Below are 22,069 nucleotides of genomic sequence, written 5' to 3' on the forward strand. Positions count from 1 at the left end.
CTACTGCCCTTATTGAAACTCAGAAGTTTTTAGTTAGCTTCTCTCTTCTCTTTGGGGCCTCAAGTATGTCTTCCCTGCCTCTCTCTCTACAGAATTTTTATTATTTTTTTGTAGACTTGTTTTCTGGATAGTTATCCTCTTTTATATGACCTTACCATGATATCTCAAAATGGAAGCTTTAAAAGACTACAAGATCTTCTAGTCTGTTCCTTATAGTTGATTAACTCAGTTTACATGTGCCAAGTACCAGTTCCTAGGAAAGTGAATCCAATTGGTCTTGTTATGCCTGGAATTGAGTTTGGGCATGGGCATGTGTTATTAATGTAAGTATTAGGTGAACCTTTTCAGGAGAGGCTATAGATGATGAACTGTTTTTAGAATAAAGGGTTGGACACATGTCTAAAGAGGCGCCTAGTACAGCATCTTTATCATATAAACAAAATTTTTTCATATGTAAGAATATATACCATTCTTTCCCATTTAAAAAAATATATATTTTAGTTATTTCACTAGTAGTTTATTTTCTAGGTTAAATGAAGAACCTGTAGTAATACTTTAAACCTATACTGTTGTATTCAATACACTCACCACTAGCCACCTGTCACTAATTAATTGAAATTAAGATTCAGTTCCGGCTGGGCATGGCTCACCGGTTGAGCATCGACCTAGGATCCAGGAGATCCGGGTTCGATTCCCGGTAAGGGCACATCCCGGGTTGCGGGCTCGATCAATGACTCTCTCATCATTGATGTTTCTATCTCTCTCTTTCCTCCTCCTTTCCTCTCTCTGAAATCAATAAAGATACGTTAAAAAAAAAAAAGATTCAGTTCCTCCATTGCACTAAGCTTTATTGGGTAGTGCTTCTTTGGAGGCTTGTATATTGATAACTTATCTATATTTAATGCTCATGAAAGAAGCAAAGATATTTTGTATAGGTTTTTTTATACCATTTTGGTCAATATGTGGAAGATGATGTCAAGATAGCTTTGATTTCTCATTTAAAAATGTTCATGGAAGAAAGTTCAAAATTTAGCAAAATACCATAAAGGAGAAAATAAAAATCTCCTATAACCCCAAGGGATAGGATTTTAAATAGTCTTTTTGAAGTATAATATATAAATGAACATAAGTGTGCAGTTGGATTAATTTTCACCAACTAAATTATATATGTCTTTTTATTGACTGTGGTTTCTCTATTCCTGGGTTCTTTTTTTTAAATTTTTATTATCTCTTTAATTTTCTATTTTTTATATCATTAACATTTATTACACTGAGCATGTTATTTTTAAATTAAAAATGTTATATTAATAAATATGTTATGTTAGTCTGTTAATTTGAATAATGTAAATTTGCATATGCTTATATATTTATTTTTATGTACAGTGTTTATCATGACAGTACACTGAATTAGAGATTATCCTCTTTTTTAAAACCTTTAGTTTTGAAAGTATAACAGATGTCCCTTTTTTCCCCCCATTGACTCCCTCCCCCCTGCTCCCACCCCGTCCCCAGGCCTTACCCGCACTATTGTTTGTCCATTATTCCTGGGTTCTTTTTGATTTATGTCTTGATTGTTTGGATTTTATAACCATATTGTTTTGTTCAAGAAGAACACATAAGTATATTTCTCATTATATTACATCAAGAGGTACACAATGCCAGTTTGTCTCACTACTGATGATGACAGGTTTGACCACTTTGTTAAAGTGGTGACTACCAGGTCTCTCCATTATAAAGCCATATTTTCCTTTTGTAATTGATAAGTAATCTGTGGGGTGATACTTAGAGACTATGTGAATATCTTGTTCCCCAACAACTTTTCACCCAGTGATTTTAGCGTCCATTCAGGTAGCTTGCAGGAATCAGTTATTACAAGGGAGTTGCAAAATGGTGATTTTAAAAATTCTATCATTCCATGTACAATTTTTAGGTGACATTCTTCTCTAAGGAAGAGTCCCCCCATCTCTCTCTCTCCTTTGATTCTTTTTCTCCCCATTTTTTTTTCTTACTATAAAAATCCCAGGTATTTTTTATGAAGTTGATCAATGTGACTCATTACTATACTTTGGACTCATTGCTATATATAGTCACATCTGTGTAAAGGGCTGTTAGGTTTACTTTCTAGCAGTTTGGACATTTTTATATGTTTGACTTAAACTGAGAATTGTTATAGAATAAGATTGTTCAAGTATATTAACTTAGATAAAAATTATACCACTTTGGGTCTTTCTTGATTAATTCTACTGAAACATAAACTTTTCAGAAACTGGGGCAACTGTGTTAAGGAATTCCCATTTACACTAGGCAAGAAAGTAAACAGTAAGTGGAGAGTAGGGTAACAAACACTTATGGTATCAAAAAACAACCGTGAAAAGGATCTGTCTTAATGTGCTAGCCCATTGCAGTTTAACATATTGCTTACAACCTTCACAATAGAATTTGAGTGACTTCAGTTACACATTCCAGGAGACTGGCAGTCTGTTACAATCAGAGTCTGAACTTTAGAGCAGGCTAATTTACAGCGATGGGATGAAGAAAGTTGTGGATTTGTATTACACACTCTCACCTGACACTGTATCTGATCCCTTAGCTGCTGATTGACATCTTGAATGAGCTCTTTGAAGCAAGTTCCAGCTTAATTAAAACGTTTGCTTGGTTAGCAGTGATCTGTGAAAGCCTGTGATAAATATTGAATCAGGTTCACCTGCTGGTGGCTGTGAGTGGATAAACAGCTGCTTTGTGCAGTTTAATCATGAAACTGTGGCAGTAGAGTACTACTACTGTTTGAATTTTTTAAAAAGAATAGTTGAAAAGGTATAGTTATGTCACTTTTGCTATCTTACTAGAGTGTGTGCTTATGTGAGATTTTGCACAACAGACATTCAGTACCTGTTTAGATGGCTTGGACAAGAGCAAATGGTTGATAAAGATTAACAATAAACCCTGTTTTTTATGCCTTGAAGATTGTAGAATAATTTTGCATTCATTAGCTTTTTACCAGTAGCTCCTTTTGTGCATGACTTTTTGAAATAAAAAGGCAGTATTTTGCTTTTTTGCTGAGTTAAGTGGTAGATGAAAAAATTCTGTTAAAGCTTTAAGATTTGAGATTATGAATTCCAATTTCTCCACAAATTTATTGTGTTTTGTAGTAACCTGAAGAACTTTTTAGATTTTACTTTTTCATCTGTAAAATGGAATTAAAAATTAATATTAGGGACCTGATTTACAATTATGTTAATATTAAGTAATTAACAAACATCAAAAGAAAAATGAATTTACAAGTAGTAGAGGAACCTTTATAAAATTATGTTCTTTGAATTATCACTTTATTTCTTTATAAAAAAATATGTTTATTGATTTTTAGAGCAAGGGAGAGGGAGAGAGAAACATCAATGTGAGAGTGAAACATCAATCAGGTGTCTCCTGCATGCCCTGTACCGGGGATCGAGCCCACAACTGGGCATGTGCCCTGACCAGGAATCGAACTGGCATTCTTTCAGTGTATGGGATGATGCCCAACCAACTGAGCTACACCAGCCAGGGCTCAGTTGGTTTATTTCTTTGCAGAGTAATTGTGTCTGGCCAAGCGGGTTGTACAGAAAATGCTGTTTCCATTTGATTTCCATATAAAATCAGACATAAGTTTTGGGGTAAAGCCCTCACCCAAATAAATCACAATCTTCTTTGAGCACCTGATGAATGTTATGGACTTACTTTCTAGAAATGCACACATACTTGTGTCTATAGTTTATGGGTCATCTCTAACTCTCTGTAACAGTTCATAGGCCCTAATTTAAGAATCTGTTTCCTAATAAATTTGCTTGAAAATTTTTGGTCAGGAGTGACTATGATGAAAGGTATTCTGCTAGGTATTAAGCAGCTGAAGAGGAACCAGAATAGTGTATATTTGTTGTGCTGTGTTTTTCTTTGCAGTACTTTTAGCATTTTTCAGGTGTATAGTCCACCACAATCCTTAGCTCTAAGGATTTTCTACCATAGGGGGGATTCCTAATTCTCTACTTGAAGTTTTTATATTTTAATTCCTATCATCAGTTTATTTGGAATTTTATGGGGAGAATAATATTTTGTCATATTCAGCCTGCTCAGTTGTTTTTTGATATTTTATCTGTTGATACATGTAACTTTATTTCATATTCATTCATTATATATAGTATTCCACTGATTGAAAAACTCCCATATTTTATTGATCCATTCTTCTGTCAATGCATTTAGCTTGTTTTCCTCACTATGAAAACAACACTGCAAAGATGATCACTGTTGTATCTCTCTTAAAGTGCAAGAGTTTCTCTAGCATTGAAGATACATAAACCCTATGACCCACCAGTGCCATGCTGGGTCATAGGGTTTATGTATCTTCAATTTAACTAGATCACCAGTTTGCTCTCCAAAATGGATGTGCCAGTTTATACTTTGATCAGCAATTAGAAGAGGTGCATCATGTCCTTTCTAACACCCAACCTGATGGATGTGAAATGGAATCTAATTATGGCTTTCATTTTCATTTTCCTAATTGGTTATGAAGTTGAGCATTAGTTTGCACATTTTTTCAGATGTTTATTGGCCTTTCAGCTTTTCTTTCCTGTGATTTCTTGTTCTTGGTCACCTATTGGATTTGTCTTTTGAAAATTGATTTGTTGGAATTCTTTATATCTTATGAATACAGGTCTTAGAGATTATAGGTTTTGGGGAACTCATGTGGTTTATCTTAAAGTGTCTTTTTTTTTCTTTATTTTTATTGTCAACACTATTACAGATGTCCCCATTCCCCTCCTCCCCTTTGCCAACCTTAAAGTGTCTTATCTATGTTTTAAAGTGTTAGCCTTCAGCTGAATTGAGGGATACTATGACCCATCATTGCTGTTTTCAGGATTATTTCTCTAGTTTTCTTACAGCATTGCAAGTTGCTGATTTGGGTACAAATAATTCTTTTTTGTTATTAAAAAAATGTCTTTTTGAAGCCTCTGTCCTCTTGCCACATTTAATTTTTTTCATCCTCAAATATAATTTTACCAAGTCCTTTAAATGGAAACTTCAATAGAAGATCACTTCTGAAGAAATAATTCCTCTTAATAAAACAAAAGAAAAATAATCAACTTTCTTAGTTTCTTTTTTCTATTCTACTTGCCCATTCACCCATTGAAAAACCATCTTCTTGAAGAGTTACCTTAAGTTCATAGATTGTAGAATGATTTCAGAGCACTTTAAATCTTAAAAAACAAAACCAAACCAAAACATGTTTAATATAAAATTAGCCATGGTTTATAATTTTCTTAATTGTGAAATGAAAACCAAGTTCAAGGTACCTAATAAAGCTGCTCTAGTGGGAAACATTTCCTGAAACTAGTGCTCGATCCTTTGTTTTTGTTAGTACAGCTACTAGCATAATATTTTAAGATAAACATTCATTTAAATTATTAGTATCCAATTCACACCTTTTAAAAATTAAAAAGTTTGAATACAAAGCAAGTTTTAAAGCTATATAATAACATCCTTTTTGTTTGAAAAAATTGTATGAAAGACGTATTTATACATATGTGAAGGTCTGCATGTTATATACTGAATTATTTGTGGTTGGGGGCTGATTTATTTTGTTTATTTCTGTGTTGTTTGAATTTTTTAGTCAGGAAAAAAATGTGGAATTAAAAGGTGTAGGTGATAAAGTTTTAAGTGGAATTGGAGCTGAAAAAGTAGATGATCTTCCAACTTTGAGAAAAGACCACTTTACGGGATTACTTTTATTCTTGGATATAATATATTCACATAGTATATAGCAGTGCTTTGGACCCTAGCATTCTAATATTCAGGATAAATTTAACTGTATCATAGGGAAGAGAAATAGTGTAATTGAGTGAAAAGATGAAAGGTATAAAACAGTAAACGAATTCTGCTACCTAGAGTTACCTTAATTCTTTTAGTATGTTAATTAATTAATGTGGTCATTGCAAAGGCCAAAAAAGAATTCAGTCAGAAATATCATTATATAATTTGCATCCCATTTTCTGTGTGACCATAAATTGTTAGATATTGCAATATATGTAACATAAACCACATGTCAGCTGTTTCCTGCCTCGCTGTTGACAAGAGCCCCATTCATAACTCTTCTTTTTATCCTTTCAGTGAATAAGTAATTATTCAATATAGAAGGCAGGATATTTGGAACTGGCTATTTAATGTGGCAGCACTCTGTAATGAAATCTGCTGTTACTGGCAACCTGAGAGGGGAATGTAACAATTCCAGCATAGCTGTAACTTTATCTGCTTTGACTGTTTATTTGGCACATCAGTGAACCTTTTATCCCAGTGAGTGACAGTTCCAGAAGGGTCACATTTACATCCATTCTATCATGTATTGTAATATTTAATGGTGGACAAGGTTGAGTGAGACTGGGAGTAATTTGAACTTGCTTTTCCACTGAGTTGAGGCTAAAAGACAGCTTGATCCTCAGTATTGTGGTGTAACATGCTATGACTTAGCATTTGTTGGTAAAGGCTAATCTTACTGATTATAATTTTTTTAAAAAACTTTAGTTAAATAGTATATTTGTTCTACTAAACTATAACTCTCCAGTACATATTCTCTTAAGCTACTGTGCTACTTAGCTTTTTTCCCCCATCAGTGACCACTTCTATAAACTAACCATTTCGTGGAGTTTCTCTTAATGAGGCTGTACCCTGTCTCTTATGTGTAGTAATTAAGGTTAAGTTAGGTAGTAGTTATTAAGAATCCATGAGTTCTAATATATAGCATTAAACTGTGTTTTATTTTTGAGAGTTTAGAAACAGGAGAAGAAAAATCAGGTAAACAGTAGACTATATTCCTGAAGTTCCATATATAGTGTGTTTAAGGAGACATAAAACTATTTCAATTATGAAACTGAATTATGAGTAAAATTATCTACCCTGAATGATAATTTTACTGACAGGTAATTGAATTTCAGATATACTTGTTCCACACAAGCAACCTGCCTTTATTATTAAATATTAATAATATGCATTCATTTTCATACCTTTGCTAGAGAATAGTTTTCACTTCTGTTGTTCAATGATACTTTAGATTCAACTTGATATTTCTATTCTTTTGTAAGGTATATTTTCAATACTTTTAAAAATATTGGTATATTATGGGATATTTAAATGGGCTATGCTGTGAACAAAAATAGTACTATCAATTCTAAGCTGTAATATCACAAGTTCACTGAAGCAGAAGAAAATTAAAATTATCCTCAGTTTTGTCTTATTTTATAATTTATGAAAGAGAAAAGTTAAAATATATTCAAAGCATTTGGAATTTGAGAGTTGGAGTGGTATATTAGAAACCAATGCAAATATGGAAACATTTATAAGTTAGTGAAAGAACCAATTTGAAGCGGAATTTGTAGTTTTTCTTTAATGGCAAGTTTTAGATGGTTTCTTGATATTATTTGTCAGTTGTGATTCATTACTATGGGTTCTGATTCTATGAGAGGTTTGATAACATTTTTATGGTAGTCCAGATGTTATCTTTTTCTTTTTTTTTTTTTTTTGTACAGCTCTCTGGTCACTGTTCTAGGTGCTCTTGTCCTACTAAAGAAGGAAACAGTAAAGATTCTTCAAATGCCATTAAGAAGGATCCTGGGGGGAAATCCAAGATACCAAAAATATATTTTGGGACACGTACACACAAGCAGATTGCTCAAATTACTAGAGAGCTCCGGAGGACCGCATACTCAGGGGTCCCAATGACTATTCTTTCCAGCAGGGATCATACTTGTGTCCATCCTGAAGTAGTAGGTAACTTCAACAGAAATGAAAAGTGCATGGAGTTGCTGGATGGAAAAAATGTAAGTAAAGTTATTTTGTTTTAGAGACAAAATAAGACTGAAAGGATTAAAATTACTCAATTTTTTGTGTTTATTTTGTTACATGTACAGTTTCAGTGATAATGAAATAAGGTATGAAGATCACATTAATTGCTAGTATTCATATTTTTTGAAAACTAATTTTACCACAAGGAAATCTTTATTCAAGTTTAAAATTATGGTTTCTGTCCTAAAATTTAGGGATATTTAATTCCTTGAAATTAATTTCCATTTTAATCAGATGTCTTCTTTCTTTTAAGTCCTTCTACTAAAAGTTGTCAAACATGGATAATGTCATATGAGGAGATAAAAGTATTTAAATGATTTAGTCTAATTAGATTTAATTAATGTCTTACACATATTTAAAACTTCAAAGGAAGGTAGTTTAGGCTCTTTGATTGAATTTTAAAATGCTTTTTAATTGAATGAGAAATATAATGATTATCTTGTCTCATTCTGATTAGTACAAATTTCTCTTCCCCCCAAAAAATATATTAAATTACTAACTTTAAAGATATGTCATTGGTGGTTTTGAAGTTTTCCAGGGGAAATCTAGATTAACATGAATTTGGACTAGGAGGAAATAGAGAAGTCTTTCTTACTAAAGACATAAGATTTTTAAATAATTTTTTGGCAGAGTATAGCTTGGTAGTTTGTGTACCTGGTTGATAACTAGTTTACTCTAAAATGGAAGTTACGAGTCTGGAATTACACCCAGAAATTATTAGTGAACCATAAATTGATAGTATGTGAAATGACCATTGATATTTTAATATATTTTGAAAGTTCAGTCTTTCACTAGTGTTTTTTCAGAGTTGTTTTTACACAAAGGACTATGAGCTGTAGCCCCTAGAGTTTCATTTAATTGCTATATCACCTTCTACTATATAATGTAAATAAATTATTTTGTATTATGTTTTTCTTTCTCAGTGCTTTCTTTTATTATATAGAAATTTATTTAAGCTTTGTTTTGGGATATTTGAAAGATGCTTCAATAGACATTCAAATGTGAATATGAAGTGTAATTACTAAGGAACTTAAGTGGAAAAACTTAAGTGACTTGTTCAGAGCCAGGAAGACAGGAAGAGAATACAGAATATTGAATCAAAACTATTGTCGAAATACTATTTATATTTATTTCCGATAAGTTCTTTTTAACTGAGGAACTGTGAAATCTTCACAATATTTAAAAAGTTCTCTTCAAGGAGAGATGAAAATAGTAAAAAGTCAAATCCTAAAAAATAATAAAATAGAGAAAAGGCTCTTCATGATAAAACCCCATAAATTTTATGCTTAAATAGACTTCTTTCCAGAAGTGGCTAATTAATCTACTGGATTCCTCAAATTCTTGAAATTTGTCTTTTGTCTATATAGTCTATGCAAGAAGACTTGCTGGCATTGTCATTTTTTTGTTACTTGTTATTGGGAAAATTATAACTATTATTTATTTGTTATCTTATTATTAAAAGCGATTATAAAGTTTAAGATTGTGCACTGAAAGCTAATAGTCTTATTTTGTGTAATCCTCTAGAATCCTGTAGTGCTGGTTATGTTTTTTGATTGATCTTTACTGTCATAAGTTTGAATCATGTAAAAATAAAAAGTAATCCAGTGGATTTGAATGTTCAGAATTTTTCATTGGCATTTAGTTTCTGTTTTAAAGTAAACAAGTCTTTTGTTTTTTAATATTAGCGATATACATAATTGAAGATACCTGCTTATAGTTGTTTTTCTTGACCTAATTCTGCCTCAGTATGCTTACCTCATAGGCATACATGAACATTTTTTTTCTTGTTCCCAAGCCCTCAGGGTAATTTGGTATTGTAATGAGGGCCAATTACAAAGTCATCATAGGTGTCTATGCTTACTATGGCTGAATCACCAAAGCGAAATGATAAATAGATAACTGACAGTTTGAGTGAAAAAGAGTTTAAAGTGTGATAACGCTTCAATTGACAGACTCCCCTCAGGGTTGTGTTACACTGCTAAAATGGATGCGCTTTTCTGGTTTTGCTATCAGCCTGCACAGGAGTGTCATTCTAAGTGCCCTTAAAGTGTAAACTTTCTGATTTTTTGGCTTGATCCAAAGGCACATGTGTTTTTGTTCACTGTTTCTTTTACTAAAGTGCTCTTATACTGGAAATGCAGTGCATTTATCTGTTAAAAGTTAATTTTGTTTCAGTTAAGAAAAAATTATCTTTACTAGCTCCAGAAATAATTTTAAAAAAGTATTTTAGGTATGAAAGAATATCTTAGTTTTGTTAAGATGAGATTTAACCGTTTTTAATCATAGACTCTGAAAATACCTACCTTAGTAATCATTTTGTACAAATACAAGTCTTCCAAATAGTACAGAAGATATTTGGAATGAAGAAATGGTGAATGTTATATTATGAAACTCAATCTGTATCAGACTCATAGTGAAAGGTACTTGGCTTATCTCTACTTATCTCTGGACCCCAGAATCATAAAATTTTAGAGCTAGGAGAATCTTTAGAAATGGTCAAGTCAGTGGGTCAGAGGAATCTCAAAAGCTTTTGGTTCAACTACTCTTTTGATGCGTAGTCAGAGGAGAAAATGGACCCTGAAGTTTTCCTAGTATCACACAACTAATTAGCAAGAAAGGAAACACGTTTTTTAACTCCTAGCCATTGCTATTTTGATTACACTACAAACAAAAGCAAAAGATGGCATAGGGTATGGTGAAGTTTACATAGCAGAATTTGATGTAGTAGAGTTTAGACAAAGTAAGTGAAAATAATATAAAAAATGAACTAAGTAAAGAAAGTTGGTTGAGTCCTTTCCTCCCAATTTTTATTTTTAATACCTTGGAGGACCAGCAAGTAGCTTCCCTTAACATGGCTGAATACAAAGCTTTAGGAGAACTAATAGTCAGTTGTTAACTGATCATGTCCTTGGATTTGCAGACATTCTTTTAAAGGTTAGGAACCTCTTAAACTCTACTCCATTTCTAGCAATTTCTCGGTACTTTTGTGTATGTAATAACGTATGCATGTTTTAAAAACATAGGTTTGCATTTTGTACAGTTCATAGATAAAAATACATATATATAAAGCATATGTGTAATAGCTTTTTACTTGTTAAGGACAGCAAACTGGGAAAGATAAGTATTGGATTTCAGAATCATATTTAATTTTTTTATTGATACACAGAATTAATGAAAATAAAAATGGCCCATTCCACCATTTAGTACCAAATGACAATTGAAATACAAAATATATGTGGTTATAAAACCCTTTGAAGAAACTATTGTAAAGTTTTATGTCTATTCTAAAATATTTTAAATATGTACTTGCTATAATCCATGTGTATATAGTATTTTAATAGCTTAAACACATCAGCACACAGATAAATCTAACTCACTTTTTCGAGAGCTATCTCTTTTGTATGAATTTACCTTAATTTATTTAACGTGTTCCCTATTAGTAGACATTGGTTTATTTCCAATTTTTTGGCTATTAAACTATGTATATATGGATATTAATAGTGACATTTAAAAATTTGATAATTATTGACAAGTTGCCTGTGTCTTTTACTAATAGTGTATATTTAAATTTCTACTAATTGTATACATTTTTAAATAAATAGAATATTTAATAGACTGAGTTTTATCAAATATCTGATTTTTTTAAATACATTTTTATTGATTTCAGAGAGAGGAAGGGAGAGGGAGAGAGAGATAGGAACATCAGTGATGAGAGAGAATCATTGATTGGCTCCCCCCCTGCACGTCCCCTACTGGGGATCAAGCCCAAAACCCAGGCACATGCCCCTACTGGAATGGAACCATGACCTTCTGGTTCACAGGTAGACACTCAACCACTAAGCCACACCAGCTGGGCAAGCATCTTAAAATTTTTACTTCCTATAATAGAATGACTAAGGACATTAATTTTGATGTGGTTATGGGAGGCAGCGGATGTAGCTGTTACCTACGCCCCCATCTTGTTTTCTCAGTATAGTTTTTAAGAAATTTAAAAACACTTCATACTCCCCGATCCCATTATGCCATTTCTAAAAATAGATACTAAGAAAATAGTTAGAAATGGGTTTATAAATGCTTATTGCAGCATTATTTATAAAGCAAAAATTAGTAATAGTCTTAAATGTTAAATAATAAACTGGTTCATCAACTGTGGCACGTTAATTCAATGTACATATATATGTGGGCAACAATGAAAAAATAGTGATGTGAGAAAATATTTCATATAGGAGTTTTACTAAAATAGGCTGAGAAAAAAAGTGATCCCAGTTTTGTAAAACGTGTTTACTGTGGCTAGATTGTTAATAATCCTCAGTGCCTGGGGAAAATTTGCTTTATTATTATTTTAATAGTGGGTCACATTGTAGAGATATATCCATCCATATGTACTGCATACATGTAGATGAAATATGAAATGAAATACATCAGAATGTTAACAGTACATGTTTGTGTGATAGAATTATAATTTAGGTCTTTTCTTGATACTCTTGTATTTTCCTTTTTTGTAATGAACACTCTTTATTTTTTCCCCTAGGACATTCCTTCCTCTCTAGCTCCTTCATTCCTTCTCTTCCTCTCTTCTTCCTCTCTTCTTCCTTTCTCTCTCTCTCTCTTTCTTTCCTTCTTTCTTTCTTTCTTTCTTTCTTTCTTTCTTTCTTTCTTTCTTTCTTTCTTTCTTTCTTTCTTTCTTTCTTTCTTTCTTTCTTTCTTTCTCTCTTTCTCTCTCTCTCTCTCTCTCTCTCTCTCTCTCTCTCTCTCTCTCTCTCTCTCTTCTTTCTCTCTCTCTCTTTCTTCTCTCTCTCTCTCTCTCTCTCTTTCTTTCTTTCATTTATTTGGATTTAAGTAATACTGTCTCATGACTCAAAGTGAAACGGTACAAGTGTCTGTTGAGAAAAATCTCTCCCACTCCTGTTCCCAAGTCACTTAGTTGTCATCTTTGAAAGTATCCAGTGATATCATTGCTCTTGTATATCCTTCCAGACATATTTTTGCCTAATATCACTTTAATTACAATTTAAGAACAAAGCTACAACAAACATAATTTTAAAATGTATATATTTCTCAAGTTAATTTGGGGTATCTAGAGCTATACTGATCTGGATCTCTATTGAGTCAACTAATAAAGTGCCTTTAAAGTGGTTGGGATTATAGATATGGTATAATTTGTCTCCTCTATAAAATCTTTGCCATGTGGCTTTAATGATATTCCTAAAATTCTGAGATAAACTTATTTTATTTCTTTTGTTCCAGTATTGGTTCACATTTCAGTTTATGTATATTTGTTTTTAGGGCAAATCCTGCTATTTTTATCATGGTGTTCATAAAATTAGTGATCAACACACATTACAGACCTTCCAAGGGATGTGCAAGGCCTGGGATATAGAAGAACTCGTCAGCTTGGGGAAAAAACTAAAGGCATGTCCGTATTACACAGCACGAGAACTAATAGAAGATGCTGACATCATATTTTGTCCCTACAACTATCTTCTAGATGCACAAATACGGGAAAGTGTGAGTAGATATATGTAAAAATTAGAACTTTTTTCCTACTTATTGGGATATAAGTGGTGAATATAAAAGCTTTTAGGTGTTTTAATGTCTTATTTTTTTGTTTTATAGTTAATTAATGTAAGTGTGTAAACAGATTAGAGTACTGAAAACATGTTCTAAGGTGTAGTAAAAATTGAATTTCAGGCCTCGTCACTTTCATTTCCAAAGGAATAAGTGCTTTTAAGGACCTAGTACCGAAGTGGGATTATAGTAGGGTGTTTCATCACCTTGATAGTGATGACATTTTGGACTGGATAATTCTTTGTTGTGATGGGCTGTCTTGTGCATTGTAGGATGTTTAACAGCATCTCTGGTTTTATCCACTAGATGCCAGTAGCACTCCCACATTGTAACAATCAAAAATGTCTCCAGACTTTGCCAAATATCCCCTGAGGGGCAAAATTACCCCCAGTTGATACCCATTTATAGCTATCACTCTCTCCACTTATGAATAGTCAGAAAGAATTATTTTAGAACATTTATCTGAAGAATCTGTTTTGAAGAACTTATGTTGGGAGAATATGCATACTATGCAAATTATGCTTTTGTGAGCTTTTGAGAAGTGAACTTTATATACAGCATTTGTGTTTATTTGCCTAGTTTTTCTTAGAGACACCCAATTATAGCATAAGACAAAAAAAAAGTGAATAACTTGGTATATTCAGTTGTTTTTTCTCTCTTTAGATCTGACTTCAAAACTCTCATTAGCTTTCTATTTCCTTAAATTTGAAATTAATAAACATTATGTTTACTACCTCTACCATCATACCTCCTATTTGATTATCTCTTGGCTAGGTCTCTTTCTTCTGAGCGACCGCAGATTAGCAACAGATCAGTCTTCTAATATTACTTTTGTTAATTTTTCCTCTGCTTAAAAATCTCTTACTGCTCTTTGCTCATGGGGTAAAGTCCATATTTCTTAAGCTTACTTTCAAGTTGCTCAATAGTCTAACCTGAATCTGCCCTTTCAGCCTTCTCTGCTGCAAACTCCCAACTTAAACCCCTCAAAAATTATCTCATAGTGGCCATGGCCTGATAGCTCAGTTGGTTAGAGTGTCATCCTGATACACCAAGGTTGCGTTCCCTGTAAGGGCACATTACTGAACATAAAGTAATGATTTTAATTAACATTTAAAAATTCTGGATCATGGCTTAATTCATTGCTTTATCAACCACTGAATGCATAAATAAGTGGAATAACAAATCAATATTTCTCTCCTTTCCTCTTTCTCTAAAATCAATCAGTAAAAAAAAAAAATTACCTTATAGTCCCCTGAGGATTGCTTGTTCTTTCCTGTATCTCTGCTTTTGATGACCCTGTGTTGAAATTGCCTACTCTCTTGTCTATCCAAATCCAAATCCTATTCCTTTTTAAACCCTCGTGTATTTTCTACTCTTCCATGGTTCTTTCTCAGTCATCTTCAACCCTCTGTATATTATTATTTCCTCAGAGTCACTCATTGATAGTTGCTTTGTGACATTTCTTTGTATTAGTCAGGACTCTTCCAGTTGCAAGTGACGCAAACTCAACTTCAGTAGAGCTTAAGAAAAACCACTCGCCTAATTCTTCATTGTAGTGGCTTTATGCTCAGGGACATTCTTTCCAATGGGAACAGAGATACCATAGGTAGCTAACTAACCTGGAAAAAAGAACATGATTTTATATTTGTCACCCCACATTACTCTGATTGGCCCAGTTTGGATCGCATATCCATTCTTGAACCAGTCACCGTGACCATGTAGGGATGGAATACTTTAATTGACAAGCCTGGCCTCTGAGTCTGCCTATGTTGTAAGAGTAGTGATGCCCCTTGATTAACAGATTAACAGTCCTGTCAACATCACATGGGGGTTGTGGGAGAAGAGCAGTTCTCCGAATGAAGTGTTGCAGGACAGACTAAAATATAAGAAACATACCATGTTACATTCATATGTTGAGAGTCTTTTGAATCTTGTATTGTTATTTTAGTTTTAAAGGGTTTTTTTTTCTCTGCTTTTTAAATTATGTTGGAGATTCCTTCATAGTGGGATTTTTATAACCCTTTGTGTAGCCAGCTATACTTTGATCCAGGCTCACCTGACACATTATTTTGGTTGTGATAGGTCTACAAAGTATTTTGAGAGTGAAAAATTGCAAACTCTGTAATGTTGAGCTGACATTTGGTTGGCTTTAGTGCTTTAGAAGTTTTAAGACTTAGAATCAGTTGCACTTGCAATATTAGCCTATAGTGTGAATTTTTAAATGAAATATTTTGCCTACTGCTGTTAAATCCATTTTGCTGGAAGTTTTATGGAAACATTTTTTTTCTTATAGATGGATATCAATCTGAAAGAACAGGTTGTCATTTTAGATGAAGCTCATAACATTGAGGACTGTGCTCGGGAATCAGCAAGTTACAGTATAACAGAAGTTCAGCTTCGGTTTGCTCGAGATGAACTAGATAGTATGGTCAACAGTAACATAAGGAAGAGAGACCATGAGCCCTTACAAGCTGTGTGCTGCAGCCTCATTAAGTAAGCACATTTGTCTCTCAGTGTCATTTGTGTTGCCTTGGTATTGAAAACATACTTTATTATGCCAGAGTATTTTATAGTGAGTAAAATTTGACGAGGCTACTTTGGAAAAGGATTGTTCCTTGCCAGTTCAAATTTTAAAAGTAGGCTAGTCCAAACTTTTGTCTTATTCAAAAGAATATAATAGATAGAATTGATTTATTAAATTGATAATTATGAAATCTTATTCCTACTTTAACAGGATAAATTAACAGCCCCATAGGCTGTGTGTAGGACATTGGGCTGGACATAAACTAATGGTTTTAATTAACATCTTAAAATTCTGGATCATAGCTTTAACTCATCGCTTTATCCTCCAGTATGAGTAGGATTCTGGTTGAATTAACCAGGATTTCAATACTGTAAAATAATATATTTAGTAGTAATTTTATTAAAATTTACATTAGCACTGCCGGGTGTGGCTCAGCAGTTGAGCATCGACCTAGGATCCAGGAGACCGAGGTTTGATTCCAGGTCAGGGCACATGCCGGGGTTGCGGGCTCGATCCCCAGTTGGGGGCGTGCAGGAGGCAGCCCATCAGTGACTCTCATCATTGAAGTTTCTATCTCTCTCTCCCTCTCCCTTCCTCTCTCTGAAATCAATAAAGATATATTTTTTTAAAAATTTGCGTTAGATTAAAAAATAATAAAATGAAATATTCTAAAATTAGATTGTAGTGATGCTTACACAAACCTATACATTGACTGAAAAACACTAAATTATATTCTTAAATGGGTGAATTTAAAAATATGATATGTGAATTATACTTCAATAAAGCTGTTAAAAAATTTAAAAAAAATAATAAAATGTACATTACATAATTTCTCTTTCATTAGACATTAGGTTTTTTTATCTGTTTATTTTAGAAAAACCTCCCCTCACTCTACATTCCATTTCATTTACCGTAGCATTTTTCTGTTCACTTTACAGTATACTTTTAAAAAAATTGAAAGTTATACAATCACATGTTTGAACAGAAAAGGTATACGCAAATTTATATTGTAAAAACCTACTTGTCACCCCATCCCCTATATGCTTAGCTCTTGTCCTCTTACACAAGTTTAGCATTCAGCGCATGTTTATGCATATGTGAGTCTATTCTTTCTCAATTTTTTTGATAGTTCTTATTTTGTTTGATGTCTAAATGTCGAAGTGCCTCAGGACCTCATCCTAGGACCTCATTTTATTTCTAGCTCTGTACTTTCCCTAAATTACATAACCCAATACCATAGCAGTACTGGGTACATGTTGCCTTCAATACTGCCATGGGTGGGTACATTTGCCTTCAATTGTTAGAATAAATGAAACCTCAGGGAGAGCCTTCTTGATATTCAAATTGAAGTAGCAATTAGATTACATTAACCTAATTTAGTTTCATTATACCTCTTATTACTACCTGATATTTTCTTGTTCATGTCTTTGTTTCTAAATTTATTTCTTACCCCCTTTAGTAGAATGTAATTTCCATGAGAATAAGGGCCTTCCCTATTTTATGTACTGCTATATTTCTACTACCTAGTATAGTGTCTGGCATAATAATAGGCATTTAAGCACTTATTGAATGTATACATGTGTATATAAATGAATATATTTATATATTTTTCTAGTAACTCTCTTTTTTGTGTTAATATGTAACTAATTTTTTTATTAGATTGTTTTGTATTTCCTTTTATCTGCATTTGGGATGAGCTTCTAAGACATGGCTCTCCTTTGGAGAGACAGGTAAAGCAGTTGAATCCACAAAACACAATTGGGAGATCATGAACATGTTTTCCTTTTCTGAATAAAAGCTTGCTTTTTAGCTATGTAAATGTTTATTTCTCAATATGAGATATGCATGCTTTAAAAAAGATGTCTTAATTAACCCACATTTGTGCCTTAAAAGTGTTAAGGAATACAGATTAACATATCTCAATTCTCTGTTCTATGAGAGTAGTGCACATAAGATGATACTGGTTGATTGGATTGTTTTATTTTATTCCAGTTGGTTAGAAGCAAACTCTGAACATCTTGTGGAACGGGATTATGAATCATCCTGTAAAATATGGAGTGGACGTGAAATGCTCTTAAATTTACACAAAATGGGAATCACCACTGCTACTTTTCCCATTTTGCAGGTAAGATTTTTTTGCCAACTTTGGAAATTCATTTAGTGAATTAGAAATGATTAATAGTGCCCGGCTGGGTGTAGCTCAGCGGTTGAGCATCGACCTAGGATCCAGGAGATCGGGGTTTGATTCCTGGTCAGGGCACATGCCCAGGTTGCAGGCTAGGGAGCCAATCAATGACTCTCATCATTGATGTTTCTATCTCTCTCTCTCCCCCTTCTTTCCTCTCTCTGAAATCAATAAAGAGATGTTTTTTAAAAAAATTTTTTTAAAGAAAAAAAAATGATTAATAGTGAATAAGTTTATCTAGGGTAAAAAATGAAGCAATTTGTTTTAAATTTTTATTATATAAGTTTGATAATCTTATGTGTGATAGCATAAATTATGGATGAAAAAGTAGCATTATTTAGTTGGAAGGAAATGAGGCTTAAAGGAATTAATTGCTTGTTCAAAAATAAAAGAAGTCAATATTTTTAGTTTGTAAATTTATTTTATTAATTGTAAAAGTTAAAATTTGGAAAATAAAAAGATAAAAAATTCATATTTTCTCAATATAGTGGTTATATAAACCTAGTTGGATGGAGTTTGTGAGTGGGCTATGGGACACTGAACATTATGAAATTGTATGCAAAATTTTATGAGTATGTGATTCATTTTTATCTCGTGAGGTAGAGAATCCATTTTGATTTCCTGTATGGATAGTGAATTTTGTCACCATCACTTACGAAATAGTCCATCATTTCCCTTTATTTGTAATGCCATTTCTGTCACATATCTAATTTTCATTCATGTCTGAATTTATTTTTGAACTCTATTTTATGATTCTCTTTATCTAAACTGTTGTATGTGTTAATTACTGTTAGAAAAATGCTGGTATATCTGCTAGTGCATATCTCCTCACTTTGCTCTTCCCCTTTGGAATGATCTCAGCTATTCTTGGCCTTACTCTGCTCTTTGAATTTTAGAATTAGCTTTGAGTCATTCATTTAATTTTTCTTGTAATGCAGTCATATTATTCTAAGCGTCAGAATACTCTGGAAATAATTCAGGCATTTAGGTGGCATATCAACTCTTTTAAGCTCCTTGGAGAAACCATTTTGTAGGCACATTTTTATGAAGTTCATTCCTTTTGAGGGGCACTAAATAATACCCTAATTGACTGAATAGGTAACGAACCTCCTAAATATATAATTTTGTTTAAGGTATTTGAAGAGAACTTAGGAATATGTGGGAATCTAAAGCATATTGTTAGCACTTGTATAGTAATAATGTTTGCCTAAAATTTCAATATATGCTTCATTTGGGTTTCATTGGAGTTTGAGAAGTGTGTTTTACTCCTTCACCCCTCCCCTCGCCCCCAGTATACTTAATATTGTAATTTCTTATAGGGCCATTTTTCTGCTGTCCTTCAAAAAGAAGAAAAAGTCTTTTCAATTCATGGAAAAGAGGAGGCAAGAGAAGTACCTATTATTAGTGCTTCAACTCAAATAATGCTCAAAGGACTTTTTATGGTGCTTGACTATCTTTTTAGGCAAAATAGCAGGTAAATGAAGATATCTGATCTGTGTTTTTTCTCTTAAAAATATTAGCCTTATTGGGTGTTAGCATATGTTTAATACATTCTTATTTTGTATGAGTACATAGGATAATCATAAACAAGTGGTATAAATATTACTCTGATTGGCATAGATTCAGATTAATTGAAATTAGTCTTTATTAATGGAAATGAGTATTGAAATCAGTAAATACACTAGTTCAGCTCTAAATTTATAGTCCTCTAGAACTAAACTTAAGCATTTAAGTTTTCTCTTTATAGTTTACATGTTTCTTCCAGTATTAGAAAGTCTCTTTCTTATTGCATAAAACTTCTATTCAGTGAATTGTGGAAAATGGAAAGCAGTCAACTCACTATCCCTTGTTAAGTTATAGTGCTGCCTGGTTCCAGTGTTTTGTTTTATTTTTTAAATTGTGGTAATATGTACATAGCATAAAATTTATCATCTTAACCATTTTTTAGTGTACATTTCAGTAGCATTAAGTAGATTCACATTGTTGTGCAATCATCACCACAAACCATTTCCAGAACTTTTTCATCATCCCAAATAGGAACTCTACCCATAAAACAATATCTCCCAGATATCTCCAATTTCTTCCTCTTCACGGCCTCTATTCTATTCTACTTTCATACTTGCCCTTTTTTGGTATCTCATATAAGTGGAATCATATATATTTGTTCTTTTGTGTCTGGCCTTTTCACTTTTCAGGGTTCACCTATGTTGTACCATATATCAGAATATTATTCTTTTTAATGGCTGAATAATATTCTATTGTATATATATTTACACCACATTTTGTTTATTCATTCCTGTGTCGACATCCATTTGGATTGTGTGCACCTTTAGCCAACTGTGAATAATGCTGCAATGAACATTTATGTACAAGTATCATACTGAGTCCTTGCTTTCACTTCTGGTTTCACACCTAGCAGTGGAATTGCAGGATCATATGGTGATTCTGTATTTAAGTTTTTGAGGAACCAACATAACTGTTTTTCACAGCAGCTGCACATTTTAGATTTTCATAGTTATGCACAAGAGTTCTAATTTCTCCACATCCTTACCAACACTTGTTCTTTTCTGTTTTATTGTTGTTGTTTTTGACAGTAGCCATTCTAATGGGTATAGTGGTATCATCACCTGTTGTTTTGGCTTATATTTTCCTAATGTCTAGAGATGTTGAGGATCTTATCATGTGCTTATTGTCCATTTATTGTGGAAATATCTATTAAAATCCTTTGTTCACTTTTGAATTGGTTTTTTTGTTGTTGAGTTGTAAGAGTTATTTATTTGTTTGTTCATTTATTTATTATTTATCTTTTGTAATTCTCACCCAAGGACATGTTTCCACTGATTTTTAGAGAGAGGGGAAGGGAGAGAGAGAAAAACATCGATGTGAGAGAGAAACATCCATCAGTTTCCTCGATGTGAGAGAGAAACATCAATCAGTTGCCTCCCATACCCACCACGATTGGGAATTGAACCTGAAACCTAGGTATGTGCCCTGGCCCAGAATCAAGCCTGCAATCTTTTGGTGTACGGATTGATGTTCTAACCAACAGTGCGACCCGGCCATGGCTGTAGGAGTTACGTATAGATCCTGCATGTTGATCCTGTATCAGATATGTGCTTTACAAGTATTGTCTTCCATTCTATAGGTGTCTTCTCACTCTCTTAATAGTGCCCTTTAATATACAAAGGTTTTCAGTTTTTGAAGTTCAATTTATTTATTTAAAGTCAATTTATTTACTTGTGCCTTTGGTATATCCTAGAAACATGGCTAAATCTGGTATCATGAAGATTTTCTCCTATATTTTCTTTTAAGGGTTTTATGGTTTTGAGCTCTCAATATTTTTATAAAATTCTCTTGCCTGGCTGGGCATGGCTCAGTGGTTGAGCATCGACCTAGGATCCAGGAGATCGAGGTTCGATTCCCGGTCAGGGCATGTGCCCGGGTTGCGGGCTTGATCCCCAGTCGGGGGCATGCAGGAGGCAGCTGATCAATGACTCTCTCATCATCAATGTTTCTATCTCTCTCTCCCTCTCCCTTCCTCTCTCTGAAATCAGTAAAAAAATATATATATATATATATTTTATTTAATTCCACAAATTGTAGGATTCCTGGCTTGAACTTTGAGACCTTATCTCTCCAAGGGCAAAATTAACTGTCAATATTATGAGGACTGGTAGAGAATACCACCACATTTTATTTTTTTTAAGCCTATGTGTTTATAGCCTCTTATTGAAAGAAATTATAAAATGATGGGATTACAGAGGTCATCTGGTTCAATGCCTTTGTTAAAAATAGATGAATACCGAGACTCAAATTTTAAAGGGATTTAAAGTTTTTATAAGTCTCCTGAACTTTTTAAACTTTCAGTAAAAATTGTTTTTTCTATTTTCTCATTCAATAAAAAAAAAGTATAAACGACTTTTTAG

At 33.0% G+C, this 22,069-nt stretch overlaps 1 protein-coding gene across 1 annotated transcript in view; it reads left to right on the forward strand.

The window, feature by feature from the left end:
- The window catches only part of BRIP1 (BRCA1 interacting DNA helicase 1), a 78,184-nt gene that overhangs the window by 19,562 nt on the left and 36,553 nt on the right, over positions 1–22,069 (forward strand). The window contains 5 exon segments of the mRNA XM_081161813.1: positions 7,551–7,841; positions 13,153–13,374; positions 15,728–15,927; positions 17,951–18,083; positions 19,463–19,617. Of these exon segments, the coding sequence (XP_081017939.1) occupies positions 7,551–7,841; positions 13,153–13,374; positions 15,728–15,927; positions 17,951–18,083; positions 19,463–19,617 (1,001 nt within the window).

Source organism: Miniopterus schreibersii (genome assembly GCF_964146895.1).
Source record: "Miniopterus schreibersii genome assembly, chromosome: 16".
NCBI lineage: Eukaryota > Metazoa > Chordata > Mammalia > Chiroptera > Miniopteridae > Miniopterus > Miniopterus schreibersii.